Source organism: Schistocerca piceifrons, chromosome 7 (genome assembly GCF_021461385.2).
Source record: "Schistocerca piceifrons isolate TAMUIC-IGC-003096 chromosome 7, iqSchPice1.1, whole genome shotgun sequence".
NCBI classification, from domain to species: domain Eukaryota; kingdom Metazoa; phylum Arthropoda; class Insecta; order Orthoptera; family Acrididae; genus Schistocerca; species Schistocerca piceifrons.
This window is the reverse complement of record NC_060144.1, coordinates 209512084-209533073: the sequence shown is the minus strand read 5'-3', so window position 1 is coordinate 209533073 and position 20990 is coordinate 209512084. Positions and strand designations below refer to the sequence as shown.

Genomic DNA, 20990 nt, shown 5'->3' with positions numbered 1-20990 from the left:
CTCTGAAAGGAAACAGATTCATTGATGTGGGTGATGTCAAAGAAAACACGCTAATGGCTTTGAACAGTATCCAGCCTCAGGTGTTCAAGAGCTGTTTCCAGCAGTGCCAAAAGTGTTGGGAGAAGTGTGTTAATGCACATGGACAATACTTTGTAGGGGACTCAAGTACTGTGAATGTAGAGTTCAGTAAAAATGCAAAATAACAAAAATTTCCCCTTGTACATGGACTGTCTGCTGCTGAACCTTACCTCAAACACAGCTCACCTAATTACTAACCTATGACATCGTTCTTGCTCACCTTAATCAACTGCATACATAAGAATGTGTTCCCACTAAACTCCAGCATATGTTACTGAAGGCCAATTATGGCAGGATTTTGATGCAAAAAGTCTAACCACTGGATCATGCTGTGCCCTCACTTAAGAGGCACTACTTCTTCACACTGCTTAAACTCGACTGCCTCCACCCAAAAATCTATTTCCGCTGACCCCAATGGCCTTATATCATTATTCCACACCCCATGCAATCTATAGTGTGGTGGGTTCCTTTGCCTCCAGCCCACTGATTTTCTACTGGCTACCAATACATGTGCCCCTGTATCTAATAAAAACTTGTACTTTCTTCCCTTCACCATACCCATTATTGCACATTCTGCCTCTGTATTCGTACTTTTTGCATCTAAGTTTAACGGGAAAGCCTTTCAGCAGACTTTGGGCTCCCTCTTGTGTTTAACGGCTGCTTGTTTCTTCTCTGTCCACCCCACCACCATTACCATAATGCTGTTGACGACCCATATTGCCACTATTCCACCAAGGCTAGTGGCACTGCAGACCAATCCCCAATACTCGCCAACATTGTTATTTCCTCCACAAACTGCATCCTCAGACAACCTTCCAGAAAAGGGACTGATTTGTTTAGTGGCAGCTGGCTGTATTAAAAGGCTTGGTGCCCTGAGCAACAGTAACTCATCACATTTAGTTGCAGGCTTATTAAGAAGACCTTATTTTCTGCTCTCCATGATGTTACCTCATTAACTAATGCCTGAACTGCATCCGGTCCAGTGACACCATGGCTGTCCCATTAAATCTTTACCCTTCAATCATAAACAAGTTACACACTGTGCCCTATCATCAACTATATAGATTCTCTACGCTGCTTTGTAACATATCCAAAATGCTACATGATGTCCAAGCAGATTACACTGAGAACACTTCATAGGCTCTAAACACTGGCATTTACTGTTGCCAGTTCAGACATTTCAGCCATTTCTTCTGGTCTGAAGAGCAGAGCCTTCAAGTTATGGTACTTCCTCTTAGATCCCATGCCTGGCTCACACATAAAAAGTAACAAACAGTTTCTCCAATCACCCCATCATATTGATACTGCAGGTTGCAGTCCACATAAGTCCACATGTTGCACTGCATGGACGACTCACACTCTACTATCCACTGATGTCAGCACTTCTGCCATCATTTTATAGCGGTCCTCTGGATGGTATGATGACTACTTCGTAAGAAGTATGGGTGGCAGGGGCTGAGAGTAGATGGCAGACTGACAAGGCCCAGAACAAAGCAGCTGTCGAAACTAACACTTTATTTCCAACTTAAATATTAGTTCTGTGGTGTGATGTGGAGGCGATTGCACCATTACTCCACAAAGGAGAGGGCTAGTAGTTGGTCAGCCAATGGGTAGCATCCATCCAGCTGGGTGCAACATTTGCTGGTACTGCGCCGTGCTTTGTTAAGTATGCACTTAGTGCTGGGCCCATGGCTATTTTGAATGTGCCACAGCACTGGCTTCAGTGGTGTGTACAGGAATTTTGCAGAAGTATCTCCCTCTTGGATGAATTTGTGCAGCCAAGTGTGTGGCAAGAGGCACGCCCACCACATTGTTGAAAGGTGGCTGCTGTGCCTAGGGTGCGACCCACTGCCTCCTGGCAGGAGTCCAGCTCTGCTGAAGTGGGCCTAGAGCCTGCAGCACTGACACCAAATTCTCTGGATGGACTTAGTGCAAGAAGCATGTACCCCCGTGAGAACTTGAAACTGTGGCTGGGGCTGGCAGTTCCATGGCATCTCATCGTCAGGCATAGCACCTGTGTCTTGGTGGCACTACTGTACTGTGAATGAATCTATTACAATGTCAACAGTCGTTTATAGCAGATAGTAGTGCATTTGTTGTGCCAATATGCCACACCTGGTCACATACTCAGCAACACCACTGAAAATCAGAAGATGGAGACATCTTGCTTGCATCATGCATTATTGCTGCATTGGCAAGTTATGCTGAGCAAAGCCAACCCATCTCATAATAATTTCACATGCTTGTTGTCTTAAAACCAAATGTTGATATGCCATGCTGTTGGCCTACAGCTGCTAATGCATTGTTCCACTGCATCTTCTGACATAATTTACTCTTAAATCTGGTAGCAGCACCACAGAGAAAAAAGCTAATTGCATTTACTAGGTAGAATGGTGAGGTGGGGGTGTGGAAAAGTAGACAGGTCCAAAAATAAGAGACATAGAAAACTAAAAGGGGAAAAGAAAAGGACCAGTTACTGAATAGAAATGCCGAGCCCAAAGAAATTAATGTGAATTTAGGCCAGGAGTCGGATTAAAATTCAAAGTGAAAGGATATCAGCGATATGATTCACTGATGACATTGCTATCCTGAGTGAAAATAAAGAATTATTACGTGATGTGCTGAATGGAATGAACGGTCTAATGAGTACAGTATATGGACTGAGAGTAAATTGAAGAAAGGTGAAAGTAATGAGAAGTAGTAGAAATGAGGACAGTGAGAAACTTATCAGGATTGATGGTCACGAAGTTAAGGAATTCTGCTACCTTGGCAGTAAAATAACCAATGACAAACGGAGCAAGGGGGATATCAAAAGCAGACTAGCACTGACAAAAATGGTATTCCGGGCCAAGGTAATTGGCTGGTATCAAATATAGGGCTTAATTTGAGGAATAAATTTCTGAGAATGTACATTTTCAGCACAGCATTGTATGGTAGTGAAACATGGACTGTGGGAAAACCGGAGCAGAAGAGAATTGAAGCAATTAAAGTGTGGTGTTACAGACGAATGTTGAAAATTAAGTGTACTGGTAAGGTAAGGAATGAGAAGGGCGCAGAATTGGAGAGAAAAGGAATATGTGGAAAACACTGACACGGGGAAGGGTCAGGATGATAGGACATTTGTTAAGACATCAGGCATTGACCTCCAAGGTACTAGAGGGACTTGTAGAGGGTAAAAACTGCGGGAGAAGACAGAGATTGGAATAAATCCAGAAAATAATTGAAGACTTATGTTGCAAGTGCTCCTGGGATGAACAGGTTGGCACAGGAGAGACGTGTGGCAGGCTGACGACTCCCCCCCCCCCCCCCCCCCCCTGCCCCCCTCCTACCTCCGTCACAAAAGAAAGAAAGAAAGGAGCTAGATGAGTGGCAAGAAAAGAACAAAAGATCTGTTGTAACAGCAGTTCTCACCTGCGGAGCTGCCACCATTTCTGTCCCATATTCTTGGGTTCATAGCACCCACTAAACATATACCCGCCTTAGTTTATCAGTACCTGCAACCAATAGCACAAAGACTCCCCTCTGTACTTAAGATACGAACCATTTCCCAGACAGTCTGAATCTGTGCACATTCCACTTCCACCACAATCCTTGCTCGTCATCATTGATTCCACCTCCACTTATACCAACATTCCCCATATACATGAAACAATCCAGTTTTAGAAAAAAGTACAGGAACTGTAGGGTATTGTAAAATGTTGGTAATTTGTAACTGGAAAAAAATTGTGCCATGCTTGTAAAATTACATTTTACAAGCAGATAATAAACCAAAGCAACATGACAGTTGTGAACTTGGTGCCTGTTTTACCACATGTGCCATCTGAATTCTTCCCCTTGACATCAGTCTTTCAGAACTCTGCAGGTGGGAACTGGCATTAAAACATGTCCTTCATTCTTGCCACCCACCTGGCCTAAATTAATGTAAATTGTTGTAGTCTCAGCATTTCTTTTCAATAACTATTCCATTTCTTCACTCCATTTTAGTTTTCTATGTCTTTTACTTTCTGATTTAACTATTTTTTCGCCACCTCGCCTGTCTACCATGGGTAATAAACTCGGCCTTCTGCTCCTATTAAATCATACACAGTGTTTTGTCAGTAATCTCTGTCTTGCTTACTACCCTATCTTCCACCTCTAAGCTCTCAAGTTTTCGAATCCCATCCCCCCAACAATTGGTCTTTCCTTCTGTTCCTGTCTGGTATGTCTCCGCTGACTTGGGGTTGTGGGTGATTTATCCATAACTCTTTCCATTTCCTGAACCTTGCCAGTCCTTTTCCTTCACCTTCTTCCTTGCCCTTCAGCCAGAAGGAGCCATTGACTCTGAAAGCTTGCACATTTCCACAACTTTTATGTGTTTTTTCTCCTGCCACCACTTAGTGAGTAGATTTCTTATCCCTCCAACTATATTATATTTTCAATATTGGGACCATATCATAAGACACCATCCAAGTATGAATCAAGGACCAACTGAAAAACTGTGACTGTCTGGGAACCAACACTCAGTATGGTTAAGGAGAAGAATGAGGTATTAAGCAAATTCAATGAAACGGGTTCTGGGATGGGTGAAGAACCTACAGCTATGTCAACATCACTGCCACTGCTGACACACAGTTCCTGACTCCGCCAGTGTATAGAACACTGCTTCAGAGACATGGGTGGGTTATATATCTACTATGCATCCAGGAGGCCAATTTTTCAGTGCACCTTGAAGCGTAAATACACCTACATCTGTGGAATGTTCTGTCAACAATTATGCCAGGAGATACTAAGAATTAAGAAACTGTCTAATTTTTGACTATGACATGTCAGTTTAGTTTAAAATGTTGGAAGAATACATATATTGGGAAATTAACAATATTATGAAAAGGAAAGTCGCTACTCACCATATAGCGGAGATGCTGTCACAGATAGACACAACGAAAAGACTCTCGCAATTAAAGCTTTCAGCCATTAAGGCCTTCACCAACAATAGACAAACGCACAGGTGCGTGCGCACTCACATTCATACATGCACGCATGCACAAATGCAACTCACACTCAAGACTGCAGTCTCAGCCAACTGAAACCACACTGCGAGCAGCAGCACCATTGCCTGATGGGAGTGGTGACTGGGTGGGGGTAAGGAGGAGGCTGGGGCAGGGAGGGGGAAGAATAGTATGGTCGACAATGAAGTGCTGCAGGTTAGATGGAAGGCAGGGGAGAGGTGGGAAGGGAGGGGAGAGGAGAAATGGGAAAGGAGAGGTATAAAAAGACTGGGTGTGGTGGTGGAATGACGGCTGTGTAGTGCTGGAATGGGAACAGGGAAGGGGCTGGATGGGTGATGACAGTTACTAACGAAGGTTGAGGCCGGGAGGGAAGGCCTTAATGGCCGAAAGCTTTAATTGCGAGTCTTTTTGTTGTGTCTATCTGCGACTCAGAATCTCCACTGTATGGTGAGTGGCAACTTCCCTTCTCATAATATTGTTACATTCCATCCTGGATTTTCTGTTGTTTGGTATCAGGAAATTGAAACTTACAGTCACTGCACAGCTCTTGATATATTATTCACTTATCTGTGAATGATAAGTACTATACATGTCTTGTGCAAATGGATCCTGTTTGTAAAGCGTAGTTTACATATATGTATAATGTAAAATGTTTCTGTCTTTACCTGCAAATTGAAGCCATAATATTGTGCTGGGACTTCTGTATTTCTTATTCTGCAGATGTCAAAATCTGAGGGTAATTTTCTGACCCTTTCGGAAGCCGTGGAGAAATTTAGTGCTGACGGAATGCGTCTAACACTGGCTGATGCTGGAGATTCACTTGAGGATGCAAATTTTGTAGAAAATATGGCTGATGCAGGTATCTCATTAAAACATCTATTATCTGAACAGTGAATAAGATGTCAATAGTTCTGTTTAAATTTATTCTACTGTGTTGACAGGTATTCTCCGTCTTTATACATTCATCGAGTGGACAAAAGAAATGCTGAAAGCAGAACTGAGAGATGGTGAACCAGATAGCTTTAATGATCAAGTATTTCTCAGGTAAATAATAATTGGGGAAACTATCATTCTGTGTAATTATGGTGCTGCAATATAGTTTTTTGATATGCTGAATATTGTTTCAGTGAGATGAATCTCAAAATAAAGGAGACAGAAAACAATTATAATAGACTGCTTTTCAAGGAAGCTCTAAGAACAGGTTTCTTTGAGCTACAAGCAGTTCGTGATAAGTACCGAGAACTCACTGTGATGGAAGGAATGCATCGTGGTCTCATCCGGCAGTTTTTGGAAATTCAAGCATTACTTCTGTCACCTATATGTCCTCATGTTGCAGAACATGTTTGGTCTCTTCTTGGCAAAGTAAGCAAGCTCTAAATTTGAAGGATACATTGTAAATTACTGTTAAAAATCTTTGTCCTGCAGAAAGAAGTGATTTTAATTTATACTTCTGGAGATATTGTGTGCATTTGCTACAGATACAGCAATTCTGCATAAATTACATGTTACTGGTTGTGCCATATAGTGTCTCAAATGTTGTTTTAATAATATGCAGTGTAATGTTCTGTTCTTTTCCATTTCTTTAGAAGGAAAGCATAGTCAAGGCCCAGTGGCCAGTGGCAGGTCCTGTTGATTACATATTGGTCAAGTCATCTGCTTATCTCATGGAAGCTGCACATGCTTTCAGAGTATACTTAAAGAATCACCTTCAGCCACGGAAAGCTCGTAAAGGTGAAAACGCCATTGCACCAGTGAAGCCTACCAATGCCACTATTTGGGTGGCAAAAACATTTCCACCATGGCAGTGTACAGTTCTGACACACATGAAAAATTTCTTGTTGGTAAGTAGCAAAGAATGCTCCTATTCATTTTTTTCCTCAGGAGCTCTGAAATATTGATATTTCAGTGCTCTTTTTATACATGAACATACCTACATACATACTTTATATGCCTCTACATATCTACATCTGCTGTGGTACAATACACTTCTTACTATGCAAAAAATGAATATACACTGTAACCACTTGATAGTTCACAATTCCAGACTGCAACAAGCTATTGTAAATTGTAGAACACACCAAGAGAGTAATCCAAATAGTCCAGAGCCAAGCAAATCCGTCAATAATCCATGTTACAACCATGCAAAAAAAATAGTAAAGTTGAAATCCAGTAAACAGCTATAACATGAAAGTATGTTGTAAGTGCGGTACAGATTTTAGCACAGCACAACTTGAAGGCTCTTGTAGTCTCACAGTAGCCCAGTTTTATCTCTGGTGTGATGTCAATGGCTAGGTCCATGTGACAGCCTGCTGACGCCTTTTACCTGCTACCAGAGGAATGGGTGAACATAACAGGGTATTAAACTTGTCGGATGATAGAGATATAGCACTTTTAACTTAAAGTGTAATAATAGCGGTTAATTGCAAATAGATAAATACAAAGAAATGGGTGAAAGGTGTTCAGTGAATAAAGCAGGACTACAGCTATTCCTTAAAGAACTGATATCATGCACACCATTAAATCCTTGGCCTATAATGTTAGATCAAATGCTAAAGTTTATTCTTGAAACATGAAATTTTTCTATCTTACTAGGGGAGGCCGCCAATTGTGAAATTCAGATTCGATTCATACTGCGCATAACAAAAGCTAATGGCCAGAGGTGTAATGTGGCAAAGCACCAAGATGCACTTCTCAGTTGTTGTCGAGAAAATCAACAGTTAAAAGAAACCGTTGCGGTGAAATAGTCTCTACGAATAATAATTTTCTACAGCGTCGTGGTGCAGCGGTAAGCGCCCGGGTTCGTAATCCGAAAGTCGCCGGATCAAATCTCGCACCATGCACTTTTTTTTATTATTAGTTTTTTGTAATTCAAATATATATATATATATATATATATGTATATATATATATATATATATATATAGAGAGAGAGAGAGAGAGAGAGAGAGAGAGGGAAACATTCCATGCGGGAAAAATATATTTAAAAACAAAGATGATGTGACTTACCATACGAAAGCGCTGGCAGGTCGATAGAAACAGAAACAGACACATACATACACACAAAATTCAAGCTTTCGCAACAAACTGTTGCCTCATCAGGAAAGAGGGAAGGAGAGGGAAAGATGAAAGGAAGTGGGTTTTAAGGGAGAGGGTAAGGAGTCATTCCAATCCCGGGAGCGGAAAGACTTACCTTAGGGGGAAAAAAGGTAAGGTAAGTCTTTCCGCTCCCGGGATTGGAATGACTCCTTACCCTCTCCCTCAAAACCCACATTCTTTCGTCTTTCCCTCTCCTTCCCTCTTTCCTGATGAGGCAACAGTTTGTTGCGAAAGCTTGAATTTTGTGTGTATGTATGTGTGTGTTTGTGTTTCTATCAACCTGCCAGCGCTTTCGTATGGTAAGTCACATCATCTTTTTTTATATATATAAACTATTAATGAATTGCTTATGCATGTTGGTGAAGGCGGATCGCTCTCCAATTGTACCGCCTCCATTTTTCCGTTTGTTTAACAGGGTGTACCAAAGCTCTCACGTCCGCACTGGTTTTCGACGATGTTATAAGTTGCGCTAGGGACCGCATCTACCTTCTTTCGAAGTTAACAGGCAACTACGCTGTTACACGGCGGCTCGTTTCGGCCCATTCAACATCTGTCCTTCAAGTGTAACGAGCGAGTATCGGAGTTTATATTTCATACCTGCCACAGCAAATTTGTGTTCGTGGGATCTCTATTCTAATTCGAACGTTTGACTTACGCTATATGTATTCGTTTCAGAATATCGTTTCTACGTCTTCTGTTAACTATACGTGGTGAACATTATGAAGACAATTAATAACATTTGTGAAATACAACTCTGTTTGCGGAAAACATAATGATGTTCGAAGTCTCCAGTTTTTCCACGACAAACGACTTTCAACAGCTTATTATATGCATAATTGTTGCAACTGATTGCCGGTAATATATATAAAAAAACAAAGATGATGTGACTTACCAAATGAAAGTGCTGGCAGGTCGACAGACACACAAACAAACACAAACATACACACAAAATTCAAGCTTTCGCAGCAAACTGTTGCCTCATCAGGAAAGAGGGAAGGAGAGGAAAAGATGAAAGAATGTGGGTTGTAAGGGAGAGGGTAAGGAGTCATTCCAATCCCGGGAGCGGAAAGACTTACCTTAGGGGGAAAAAAGGATGGGTATACACTCGCGCACACACACATATCCATCCACACATATACAGACACAAGCAGACATATTTAAAGACAAAGAGTTTTGTCTTTAAATATGTCTGCTTGTGTCTGTATATGTGTGGATGGATATGTGTGTGTGTGCGCGAATGTATACCCGTCCTTTTTTCCCCCTAAGGTAAGTCTTTCCGCTCCCGGGATTGGAATGACTCCTTACCCTCTTCCTTAAAACCCACATTCTTTCATCTTTCCCTCTCCTTCCCTCTTTCCTGGTGAGGCAACAGTTTGTTGCGAAAGCTTGAATTTTGTGTGTATGTTTGTGTTTGTTTGTGTGTTTGTTTGTGTGTCTGTCGACCTGCCAGCACTTTCATTTGGTAAGTCACATCATCTTTGTTTTTTTTTTAATATATATGTATGTGTGTGTGTGTGTGTGTGTGTGTGTGTGTGTGTGTGTGTGTGTGTGTGTGTGTACACACATTTGAATTACAAAAAACAAATACTAAAAAAAAAAAAAAGGTTGCATGGCACGAGATTCGATCCGGCAACCTTCGGATTACGAACCCGAGCGCTTACCGCTGCGCCACGACGCTGTAGAAAATGATTAATCATAGAGAGTATTTCACCGCAACAGTTTCTTTTAACTGTCGATTTTCTCGACTACAGCTGAGAAGTGCATCTTGGTGCTTTGCCACATTACACCTCTGGCCATGAGCTTTTATTATGCGCAGTACTAATCGAATCTGAATTTCACAGTTGGCGGCCTCCCCTTGTTAGATGTGATAACTGTTGTTCTTAATGAGTTTATTCTGCTATTGTGTTGAGCAATAACAACAGGAGGCAAAGTGAAGTAATATATGCGAACAGTGAATCAAACATGAAACCATCAAAAAAGATAAAGCTGAGTTATTTCTTCATCTATTAAAAGAGGAAGAGGGAGAGAATCCAAGGGCTAAGAGGCATTTGTACTTTGGGAAAAGCTAGACAGTTAATCATAATTTTTGTATTGAGATTGAATTGTTTCTTCCATAAAGCTCTGTACAAAAGTGCATGGTAAACAACTGTTCCTGGATATTGACAGTTGCCATCATTTCCAAGTGAAATCCTTAATTTTTCTGCCAATTTCACTCCTCCTTCCTGTTTCTACTAAACAGACAGCCAACCTCCCCACTGCCTTCACTTCTCCCAATCAGTTCACTGCATCTTTAATTGAAATAATTTTATGATTGGGAACTAAGAGCACAGGGAGAAGCAGCATTACATGCAGAATACTAACACTCTTATTCTCACCCTTTCATGTCACAGTGAGTACATGTGCTTCAACAGTGTTGATTTGATGGAGGCTTACTCCATCTCTTAACTCCTTAAACTGTTCAGTTACAAGGTTTTTTAATCAAGCTATAGTTTTATTCACAATCAGATTTCCCACCAAATCGTAAGGAGCCCTCAGCACAAAGGCTGAATGAAATGAATGCTTCAATGCTGTGTAAAACATGTGGTCCTATTGAGAGCAACACACTCTTGCTCTCTTCGTCTGTGAATGGATTGCTCACCCAAATGTAGGACAACATATAGTTTAGGATCTGAACCACTGCACCTCTCAGCATTTTTCTTTTGTTCAAAGCATTAGAGGTGAGAATAAAGATGGGTGATGGACACCTTTGGATTTGTGAACTGAAATGTATTTGTTCAAGCACCGAGCAACACATATAGATATCGGAGACCATTGAACACTACATAACTGCAACTTATGCCAAACTCTTCTGCTTTTGTCAGCCTCCTTTTCACTTAACTTTTGTCATAGACCTTTTGTTCAGTCATATTTGTTTCCTATTATTGTGTCTCTTTTTTTATGGTGTTCTTCGAGCAGGGAATCTGTTGTTTCTTCCTTTTTCTTTACTCCTGTTGTTACTCCCTCCTTGTCTCATCAGTGCTTATATTCTAGATATCTTCTCCTTGTGTCCAACTTTCTAATAACCTTTCTTTGATGTCCTAAAATCCCAGATTCTCTTTTCTGACAGTTAATAGCAGGCACTAAATTTTTCCATATCAGCATTACTGAAATGAAGTGAAATGAAATGACGTGTGGCATTATTGGCCAGGAGGCTCCATATTGGAAAGTTTGGCCACCGGGTTGCAAATCTTATTTCAGGTGACGCAGCATTGGACGACTTGTATGTCGGTGGTGGTGGTGGTGGTGGTGGTGGTGGTATAACAACACCCAGTCCAAGGGCAGAGGAAATCTTCGACGTGGCCGGGAATCGAACCCGGGCCTGCTGCATGGTAGGCAAACACGTTACCATGCAGCTGAAATCACTGCACATGATTCATGTTAATGAGTGTATTGTTTCTACAGAAAATAAATTATTCAGTTAGAATGTAAATGCAAAAACAGCTGCAGTTGAAAGGATTTGCTTGACCAAGAAGAGGATGAGGAAGGAGGTTTTGGAAATGTGATCTGTTATGACCTTGTTGCAGATGATGAGACTGAAGTGTTCTGTTTTAGATTTGATGAATGCAGTATGCGGGGCACGTAATCTGTAACAGTTATCTGAGTTGACTGTTGTATCATGCTAGTTAGTGGAATTTTTGTAAAATTTGTCTTGCAAGGTAAAATATCTGAGAACTATAACTCTTTCACACTGTTATGTCGAAGCTCAGAGACATTCTGATATTACTTATTGCATCAACCATAAATGATAGTGAAATGTAATTGTACAGATAAAAAAATCTACCAACCAAGCAGTGGCAGGAAAAAATGTATATAAAGGTTAGGTAAATGTGCAATCTTTCCTTCTCATCCTGTCCAGTACATTTAACCTGACTCGAGATCCGAACTCTCCCCATTTCCTAAACCTTGCCAGTTCTTTTCCTTCCCCTTCAATGCTACTGCCAGATAAAGGAGCCACTGGTTCCAAGAGCTTGCACATTTACTTAACCTTTATATGTATTTTATCCTGCTGCAACTTGGTGAGTATATTTTTTATCTACCCAGTTACATCATATTTTCAAAAATTTATTATTTTCATTGTTACAAATGAGAGTGAGCCGCACACCACCTTCAAGCAACATCTTCTGAAATTTTCAATAGGTGGAGTAATATAGTGAGTGAGTGAGTGTGTGTGTGTGTGTGTGTGTGTGTGTGTGAGAGAGAGAGAGAGAGAGAGAGAGAGAGAGAGAGAGAGAGAGAGAGAGAGAGAGGGGGGGGGGGGGGGGGGGAGATATTTTTGTCGTCTTATAATTGCTAAAGAAGAAGGGGTGGAGGGAGAAAATGTGAAAAGTTCAACCTCATTGTGATTTCCTTAATTTCATGATTCTCTGAAGTGATCCAAGTAACCTTTAAGAATTCAACTTATTTCAGAAGATCCATCTTTTGCCTGAAATTGGAAGCTTTTATTCCCAAAAGTGTTGATTTTAATATGATCTGATTTGATTTTAAGGTGGTTAACATTATAAATGTGGAGCTGAATCATTCTCTTAAATGTTTGTTGCAATTAATTGTGTCCTTGTTTTCTTTTCTGTTGTCGTAAGTATGCCATACCATTTTTTTTTTTTTTTTTTTTTTTTTTTTTTTTTTTTTTTTTTTTTTTTTTTACAGCTGTCATTGTTTTATCTGATTTAACAGGCAAATGGAAAACTGCCAGACAACAGAGTTCTCTCAGCAGAACTAAATGCAATTCCTGAGTTGAAGAAGTACGCCAAGAAGCTGATGCCATTTGTCCAGGCAACTCGGGAAAAGGTGGAAACACTTGGAGCTGATGCCCTGAACCTTTCTGTGGACTTTGATGAGAAGGAAGTTCTTACGAAGAATCTAGTATATCTGAAGAATACACTTGATGTAAGACATTGTTAATTGTAATTACTGCTGGAATGTTATCATTGTGATCTGATGTGATAGTAATGAACATGCGCAGTGGTACAATATGATCAATGTTGCTTGTTGGGGTGCCAATTGTTAAAGAGATTTTCGTATCCCAGATGGTTTCCATCGGGTTCAGATCAGGTGATTTTTGTTACCAAAACATCAGAATGAGTTAAATATTGTGTTCTTATACCACTTTAGTGTGATTTCTGGCCTTGTGACATGGTCGCTTGTCCTGCTTGAAAATTCTATCACTGTAGGGGAAGACATCACGCATGAAGGGATGCAAGTGGTCCGCAGTAATGTTCACTTAGTCCACAGCTGTCAGGACGGTGCATGTTTCAAGCAGTCATTTGCCTGAATGATGATGATGTATCCACACGACTATCAACCACGTGTAACAAGACGCACGATTCATCCACCCATGCAACATATGACCATTGATCCATGGCCCAGTCTCGATGCTCCTGTGCCCACCGCAGTCGTAATCGACAGTGTTGCTCGGTCACCATGGGAACACAAGAGGGATCGTCACCCATGGAAGCAACACACACTGAATGGTGCACTCTGAAACAGTTGTACCTTAACAGGATTTTACTCTGTTGTCAAATCTGCCACAGATAGCTGCCTATCCTGCTTTACAGTGTGTGCAAATTTCTGATTTCTATGTTCATTCCCAATACCTTATTGCCTACTCATGGTTTCACCATCCTTCGGTCACGTTCCATAGATGCTGACAACAGCACCATGTGAACAGCACCATGTGAACAGCCAGCAGCATTGCCATTTCCGAAAAGCTTGTTCAGAGACCCTGGGCCATAACAGTCTGCTCTTTGTCAAAGTTGCTTATGTCAATAGTTTTCCTCACTTGTAGCCTGTATTATCACTAGAATGAATCACAATTGGTTGCTGCTTTGTACATATACTTTCCTTGCTGCATCATGAGCACACAGTGCCACCAAGTGGCATTCAGTCTCGCATTGAGCAGTGGTGACTACATTTAGACTCATTAGAGAGAGAGAGAGAGAGAGTGTGTGTGTGTGTGTGTGTGTGTGGGGTGAATAATTCGGTGGTGTCAGGTATTTTAATGTTTGGTATGTTACAAATTAGTGATTCCCATATGCTATTTATTCTACATTTTATTTAGAATATTAAGGATAAACTGTCTTTGTTAGAACTGAGCTAAGTGTATTTACTTGGAATTTCACTTCTTTTCTTTCAGATAAAAGACATAGAAGTCCGTTATACAGATGAGGCACCCGAAAATGTTGCACAGGACTGCAGGCCTGGTTTTCCTTTCATGACATTCAGTGCTCAACAGGGAGTGGAATTAACCTTAGTGAATCCACAACCATGCAGTGGACACTTCACTCAACGTATAATTGTTTATAATGGTGACACAGTGTCTACAATTCTGAAGCAACTGATGCAGTGCAATGGAAATATTAAAGGTTAGTTTCATATTCATAATTTTTGAATGGAAAGTTAATATGACTGCTTGCTTTTATGGGTGCTTGGTTAGTACATTGTGTTTTACGTGCTCCTGCAGATGTTAATGCAGTGTGATGTAAAATACAGTTTATTACCAAGCACAAGTGGCATGTTTTGTTGTTCAAATTTTACACTTTGCAAATTTTTTGGTAGGACTGTTATGCATTGCTTTTGGTTTCACTTGACCAGTTGTGGCTGCTCTTCTGGGAACGTAGATTGTACAAAAAGGTAGAAACATTGAGGAGTCTTTAGATTTGTGCGGCCTTCATTATGAAAAAAATAGGTTTGAATTATGTTATTTAAAAGAGCAGATATGACAAAGGAAGAACCGCAAGCAGATATAGACATATAGTGCACTTAAGAAAATAAAAGAAAACAGCAGACATCTTTTAGGAAGATGATGCTGCTTAAAAGTATCAACAAACTTCTGTGGATATGTTTACACACACAAAAAGAGCAGCTCATCACGGAACCATTATTCCATTCCTGATGTAAGGATATGTTGTGTAAAAGAAAATTGACTGTTTTGTATACTTATAATATGGCTGGCAATATCAAAAATGAATTAATAGGAGCATTGGAGGACATCTTCAGAAAGCAGGATTTTTGCTGTTGACAAAAATATACTATAGAGATCTAAAAACAAAGATGATGTGACTTACCAAATGAAAGTGCTGGCAGGTCGACAGTCACACAAACAACCACAGACACAAGCAGACATATTATATGTCTGCTTGTGTCTGTATATGTGTGGATGGATATGTGTGTGTGTGCGAGTGTATACCCGTCCTTTTTTCCCCCTAAGGTAAGTCTTTCCGCTCCCGGGATTGGAATGACTCCTTACCCTCTCCCTTAAAACCCACTTCCTTTCGTCTTTCCCTCTCCTTCCCTCTTTCCTGATGAGGCAACAGTTTGTTGCGAAAGCTTGAATTTTGTGTGTATGTTTGTGGTTGTTTGTGTGTCTGTCGACCTGCCAGCACTTTCATTTGCTAAGTCACATCATCTTTGTTTTTAGATATATATTTCCTACGTGGAATGTTTCCCTCTATTATAACCATATACTATAGAGAGTTACACATTCATACCATGCAGAGCCAGTGGAATAATGGAACAGACTTACAACTAGTTCACAGCAAATAGCTTATCTCTTAATCTTAGAAACATTCATTTTATGCAATTCCAAACAAATCAGAATGACTTGCAGGTACCAGAAGTAGAGATCAATGGGCACACACTAGATGAGCCTCCATGAGGGGAAATTCCTCAGTATCCAAATGATTAATGAACTGAATTGGGATCAGAATATGGATAAGTTAACCAAAAAAGCCGAATTCTATCAGATTTGCATTTACAGACCTTGTTGTATTGACCAGTATATGGACAACTATTATACTTCCACTCAAGATTGCCCTATGACATAATCTTCTAGGATAATGCAGCTAAGGTAAAAATACTATGTCTTCTACAAAATCCCTTGTTTTGACCTAAGCTGAAGTCTGCTAAATTAACCGCACTAACAGTTCTGTATTCAACAGTACGACAGAAAACAATCCCAATACAGTGCAACATTGCAGTGCACAATGCAGGTAAGCTGTGGAACATAAAGCTGGCGGGTGCACAAGGGGGCAAGAGGAGAGGTGGGTGTAATACTGTATGACTTATTCACTTGTGCCTTCACTTTTGCATTTGTGCATAATTATATATATTTCAGTAATGTTTAATATCAAATAAGTCCAAGTAAAGTTTAATTAAACAGCTTCTTTTGTGCATTGTGGTATTTTAGATCAATATAAAAATTTGGAAGCCTACAAAAGGCAGAGACCATGAGAATTATGTTTTAAAACATATTTCCTTATGCTACAGAAGAAGCAAAGTAGCATTATCGATTTTGTGAGGCTTGGTGACCAACTGTGTGTCAGACTGCCAATCGAAAGGTGCAGGGTTCACTTGTCAATCTATCTTAAGATTTTTTATATCACTTATCACTTCTTTCAGCAGTATATGTAAAACAACTAGCAGCACATTGGTTTGGAGTGCACATTGAACTGTAGATCCCCCTGTAACTGACTGGATAAGTCAGAGGAAGCTAAGGGAATGCCATCTTCACTAGGACTGTGCCTTGTAATGCACTGTGGTGTTCAAACCAAACTCTGGGTTGAGGATGATCTATTAAATCTTTATGAAATCTCAATCTTTAAATGTGGAAATTCAGCAAAGCACAGAACAGGGCAGTTACTGGGAAGAATTAAAAACTGATCTTGCAGAAATAAAGTTCATGAAACTGTAACATTGGTGGATAGTTTGCACAGATACGGTCCTGATTGGTGCTTGTTGATAGCAGTGACAATTGTACAGCAATATCACCTCAAGAGTTGTAAAGATGGTCATCATTCATCTATGGAATTATGAAACCCTTGCATATATTATTAGTGCAGGTGAAATTCAGCCTGGTCATTCCATCTTAGCCAGCCAATGAGAATAGTTAGTTCTGAGGTCCATATTTAAAATCTAATAGAAGTTCACTGCCTGACCATTCAAACAAAATGTGTAATGTTATTTTATGTAACAGTATGAAGGTTACAAATTTTACATTGTACTTTCACACCTTTTGAACACATTCACATGATACCACATTAAAAGTTTAAGCAGTTTACAGTAGTCAGGAATTCTGCAATATTCTTAAGTACGTAATAAAATCTATGTACACTGTAAGATCGCTTTGACAACTTCTCTGAAATAATGAAAATCAACAAAGCTTTCAGATTAAAAAGTTTGTATTTTGTTGTGTTTGTGGGTGAAGTTGGTGATACTTTGAAAACACCCAAATTCCGACAATCGCTGGTTTTTCTCTTTGATGCCACCCTTAGTCCCCTTATTGTGTACTGTTGAAGTTGTGGAGATAAGAATGTTTGAAGTGGTTGCCAAGACGTCTTCTGTCCATTTTCCTCCAATGTATTTTTCAAGAGAAAATATTCATATTATTTTATAATGTTTTTGAATGTTAATGTCTGTTATGAAATGTTCAAGAATAGTGGCTGATATCACTATGATCTGCGCTCCTCATAACCAAAGAGTTGTGCAATGTAGTAAAGACAGATGAACAACCGATCAGTAAAGTGTATCCACTTATAGAGAGAAACTGTTGTGTGAGTTGACAGTTTCAGCAACTAAAAAATAATAGTTCAGCCAATAAATTGGCAAATACGGAATATGATAATGGGGGAAAGGCAAGTCAGTATTATACCGCAAATTCCATTCATTTCAACTAACTCACCATTCAGCACTTAAAGACTCAAATTTACGGTAAAATTAGCATACCATATGATTAGAAAGCACAAGAACAAATATTCTAATGCTGCAGAGTGAATTTTAGATGTTCTCCCATGGACTATTATAAAAAGCATATTCGTGTGTTTGACAACCACAAAGCTTTTTCCTCAGTGCACCCAAAAGTAAACAACCAAATGTAATGTATAACAGTATATTTAGAAAAAGTTAGTTGCTAACAGATAAGATAATTAATTGCATATTTTTCTCCAATTCAGAAAACAAACAGAAAAAAGACTGAGTGAGTCCCTCTCAGTCAGTGAGTCACTAAAATGTTTGTGGCTCTGAGGTGTTTGACATAGCAACATGTATAAGTAATTCATTAATTCAGTGTAATCTCTAAGAACCTCTTTACATAACTAACAATTTTTTTTTAGAAGCTAATGTAGTTAACATTATGCACTAATGGGATACTTCATTGATCACATCATACATGCCAGTGAAGTCACTATGCTGAGACAACTAATTACACATTTACATACAAACAGTTGCATCATTTAAAAAATAAGTTTTGTTGTGTTCATAGGTCCATTTGTTTGATTTGTAACTATTTGTGCTGTTTGGTTTCAGATACATCATGTATTCAGTTGTGGTTTTATAAAGATCCTGAATTGGGTCCCCGTAAAGTGCCTGTAGCTGGTAAAGAGACTCAACATGCTGTACGCATAAGCCTTGAGGGAACACTCCGTGTGAATACAGATAAACCTGGAATTGAACTTGAGTGCAATGGCACACGACAGTATATTGGAACAAACATTTTATATATAATTTCATCAGCAGAATCTAAGAGTGATAATGCATAGTGACTGTTCTCATGTATTAGTTCATCAGTGCATGATCAATCTCCATTAATAACTGAAATGGAACTTGCGGTATTTTGTAATTATGTGCATAGTTTAATGGCTATTTTAATCAGGACAACAGATTGGAAAAAGGAATATATTTTCTTAGATAAATGAAAGAAAGGATATGATGTGATTCCTTATGTAATAAGTACACTAGATCATCTCAGTACCGCAGTGGAATGATATTTTTAAGAGTTGTGGCATTGTTTGTATCGGATCTTGCAACATCTAATGAAGGAACTTGAGAGAGGCATGTGTACTTAAATATAAAGTAGTAATCTAGTAAGGAAGTATGCCTGACTTGCTGATGGGGTAAATATGACTGCCTAAAATGTACACACGATTCTCGCTCTTCTTCCTGTTGAATTTCATATTGTTATTCAAATTTGAATAGATCTGGTTTTGTAGCAAGCCTGATATACATTACGTTCTTTACTCCACATTACTTTATTTTTTGTTAACAGGTGCTTCAAAGACCTAGTTTCCCATAGTAACAAATGGATTAATCTTCATTGAATAATGCATGCTGGTTTCGTTAATCTGGCAGTTCATTACTTTAATTGTGCCCTGCTTTAAATATATTTACTGTTTTCACTGCAATATTTTGTTTTGTGTAATGAAGCTAGTGTGTGTGAAGCAGGTATAAAGTGAAAACTATTCAAATTTCAGTAAAGTGTCAGAATAAAAACTGAAGAAAATGGCAGTGGCTGATAAACAGTTGAACGGATGTTGTCATTGTTTTATGAGGATGTTGCATCTGCGATACCATCCTACATTGTAAGTAACATTTTATTACATGGCCTCAGTCTACTGTGAGGAGACTTGTGCTCATTCAGATTTTTCTGGTTCCATGAAGAATGTTAATGTTTTCACATAATTTTACATCCTGGCTTTAATTTGGCAATATGTGTCATTTTGAAATTACATACCTTGTAGGTTGCCCCAATATTCTGTACAATCAGACCAGTCTAGTTGTATAAAACTAAAAAACAACTTCAAATGCAGGTGTGAGTGTACAATAAAGTACAGTTTTTTATATTGACTGCTCTTTTAAGCTGGACATGTTTGTGTACAAAAGTAATGGTAAGCTATTCCTTGAAAGTACTATGGTTTTTATTGAATGTTCTATGTGAGGTACCAATCTTCTGAGTAAACGAGACATTTGCCTCAATGTTACAACTGACAGCAACAAATTACCTTGAAGAGCTCCAAATCTCAAATTCTACCATTCAATAAGAATGGACGTTTCACGGTTTAGTGGCGTATTTTTGTTTCAAATTTCAAACTTAGTAATAGATTTTCTCATTAATCTTTTTTTCTCATATTTTCTACAATAGCATCAAAGAATTCTTAAAATGTCATTTTATTTATGAGTATAAGAATTTCAAACAATGGAAAGTGTGATGGAAAACAGTGCTACTGTACGGAGATATTGCTACTCGCCCAGTAGAAGAGGCATTGAGTCATAGACAGGAACAAACACACGACACATGGTCAGTCTCTGGAGACCCAGATGCCCTTGGGCCTTAGTGTCCAGAGACTGGCCAAGTGAGTAACAGTTATGCTTGTGCATGACTTTTCTACTGCTGATGAAGCACTTTGTCCATAAGCTGAAATATTTGTAGCACTCTTTTCATTTTACCTGTCTGCTACTCAGTGCCTGCCCTTTGGGGTAAGTAGGAATTCGTCCTTTCCAAGTTAATGTAATAGCTTCAATGTTTAAGATCCACACTGTAATCCAGCTGGCAGCAGGTTTAAATTTAATAGCACACTGAACTTGTGTGTATTTCTTGCAAACTTTGTTACCTATATGTCACACACACACATTTTACAGTCATAACTGGCTTTGTTTTATACCACTTAAGGTTCAATCCTGTTTTTCCTGATGGTTGTTACCTTACATCTTTGTTTTATAAATTTATAAATTATTAATTTAATATTTATTGAACAAGTGTGCACCATTTATTTATATATTTTCCAATAAAATATTTTCACTATGAGGAAATGTGTACTTATTTATTTCTTTATTTATATATTCTCCAATAAAATATTTTCGTTATGAGGAAATGTGTGTTTTGATACACATGACAGTGCTTCTATGTTGGAAGACTCTGTAGGGTAAAAAGGTTTAAAGAACTTCAGTTGATATGAATATTACACTGAAGTGCCATAGACACTGGTGTAGGCATGGGTATTGAAATACAGAGATATGTAAACAGGC

The 20990-nt window shown here is 39.2% G+C and overlaps 1 protein-coding gene across 1 annotated transcript in view; it reads left to right on the top strand.

Moving 5' to 3' along the window:
- LOC124804667 (leucine--tRNA ligase, cytoplasmic) overlaps window positions 1-20769 on the top strand; it is a 167947-nt gene extending 147178 nt beyond the window's left edge. The window contains exons 13-19 of the mRNA XM_047264908.1: window positions 5784-5922; window positions 6005-6107; window positions 6191-6425; window positions 6650-6904; window positions 12870-13082; window positions 14329-14557; window positions 18495-20769. Of these exons, the coding sequence (XP_047120864.1) occupies window positions 5784-5922; window positions 6005-6107; window positions 6191-6425; window positions 6650-6904; window positions 12870-13082; window positions 14329-14557; window positions 18495-18727 (1407 nt within the window). The 3' untranslated portion in view covers window positions 18728-20769. The remainder of the gene's footprint in view (window positions 1-5783; window positions 5923-6004; window positions 6108-6190; window positions 6426-6649; window positions 6905-12869; window positions 13083-14328; window positions 14558-18494) is intronic.
- The last annotated feature ends 221 nt before the right edge of the window (window positions 20770-20990 follow it).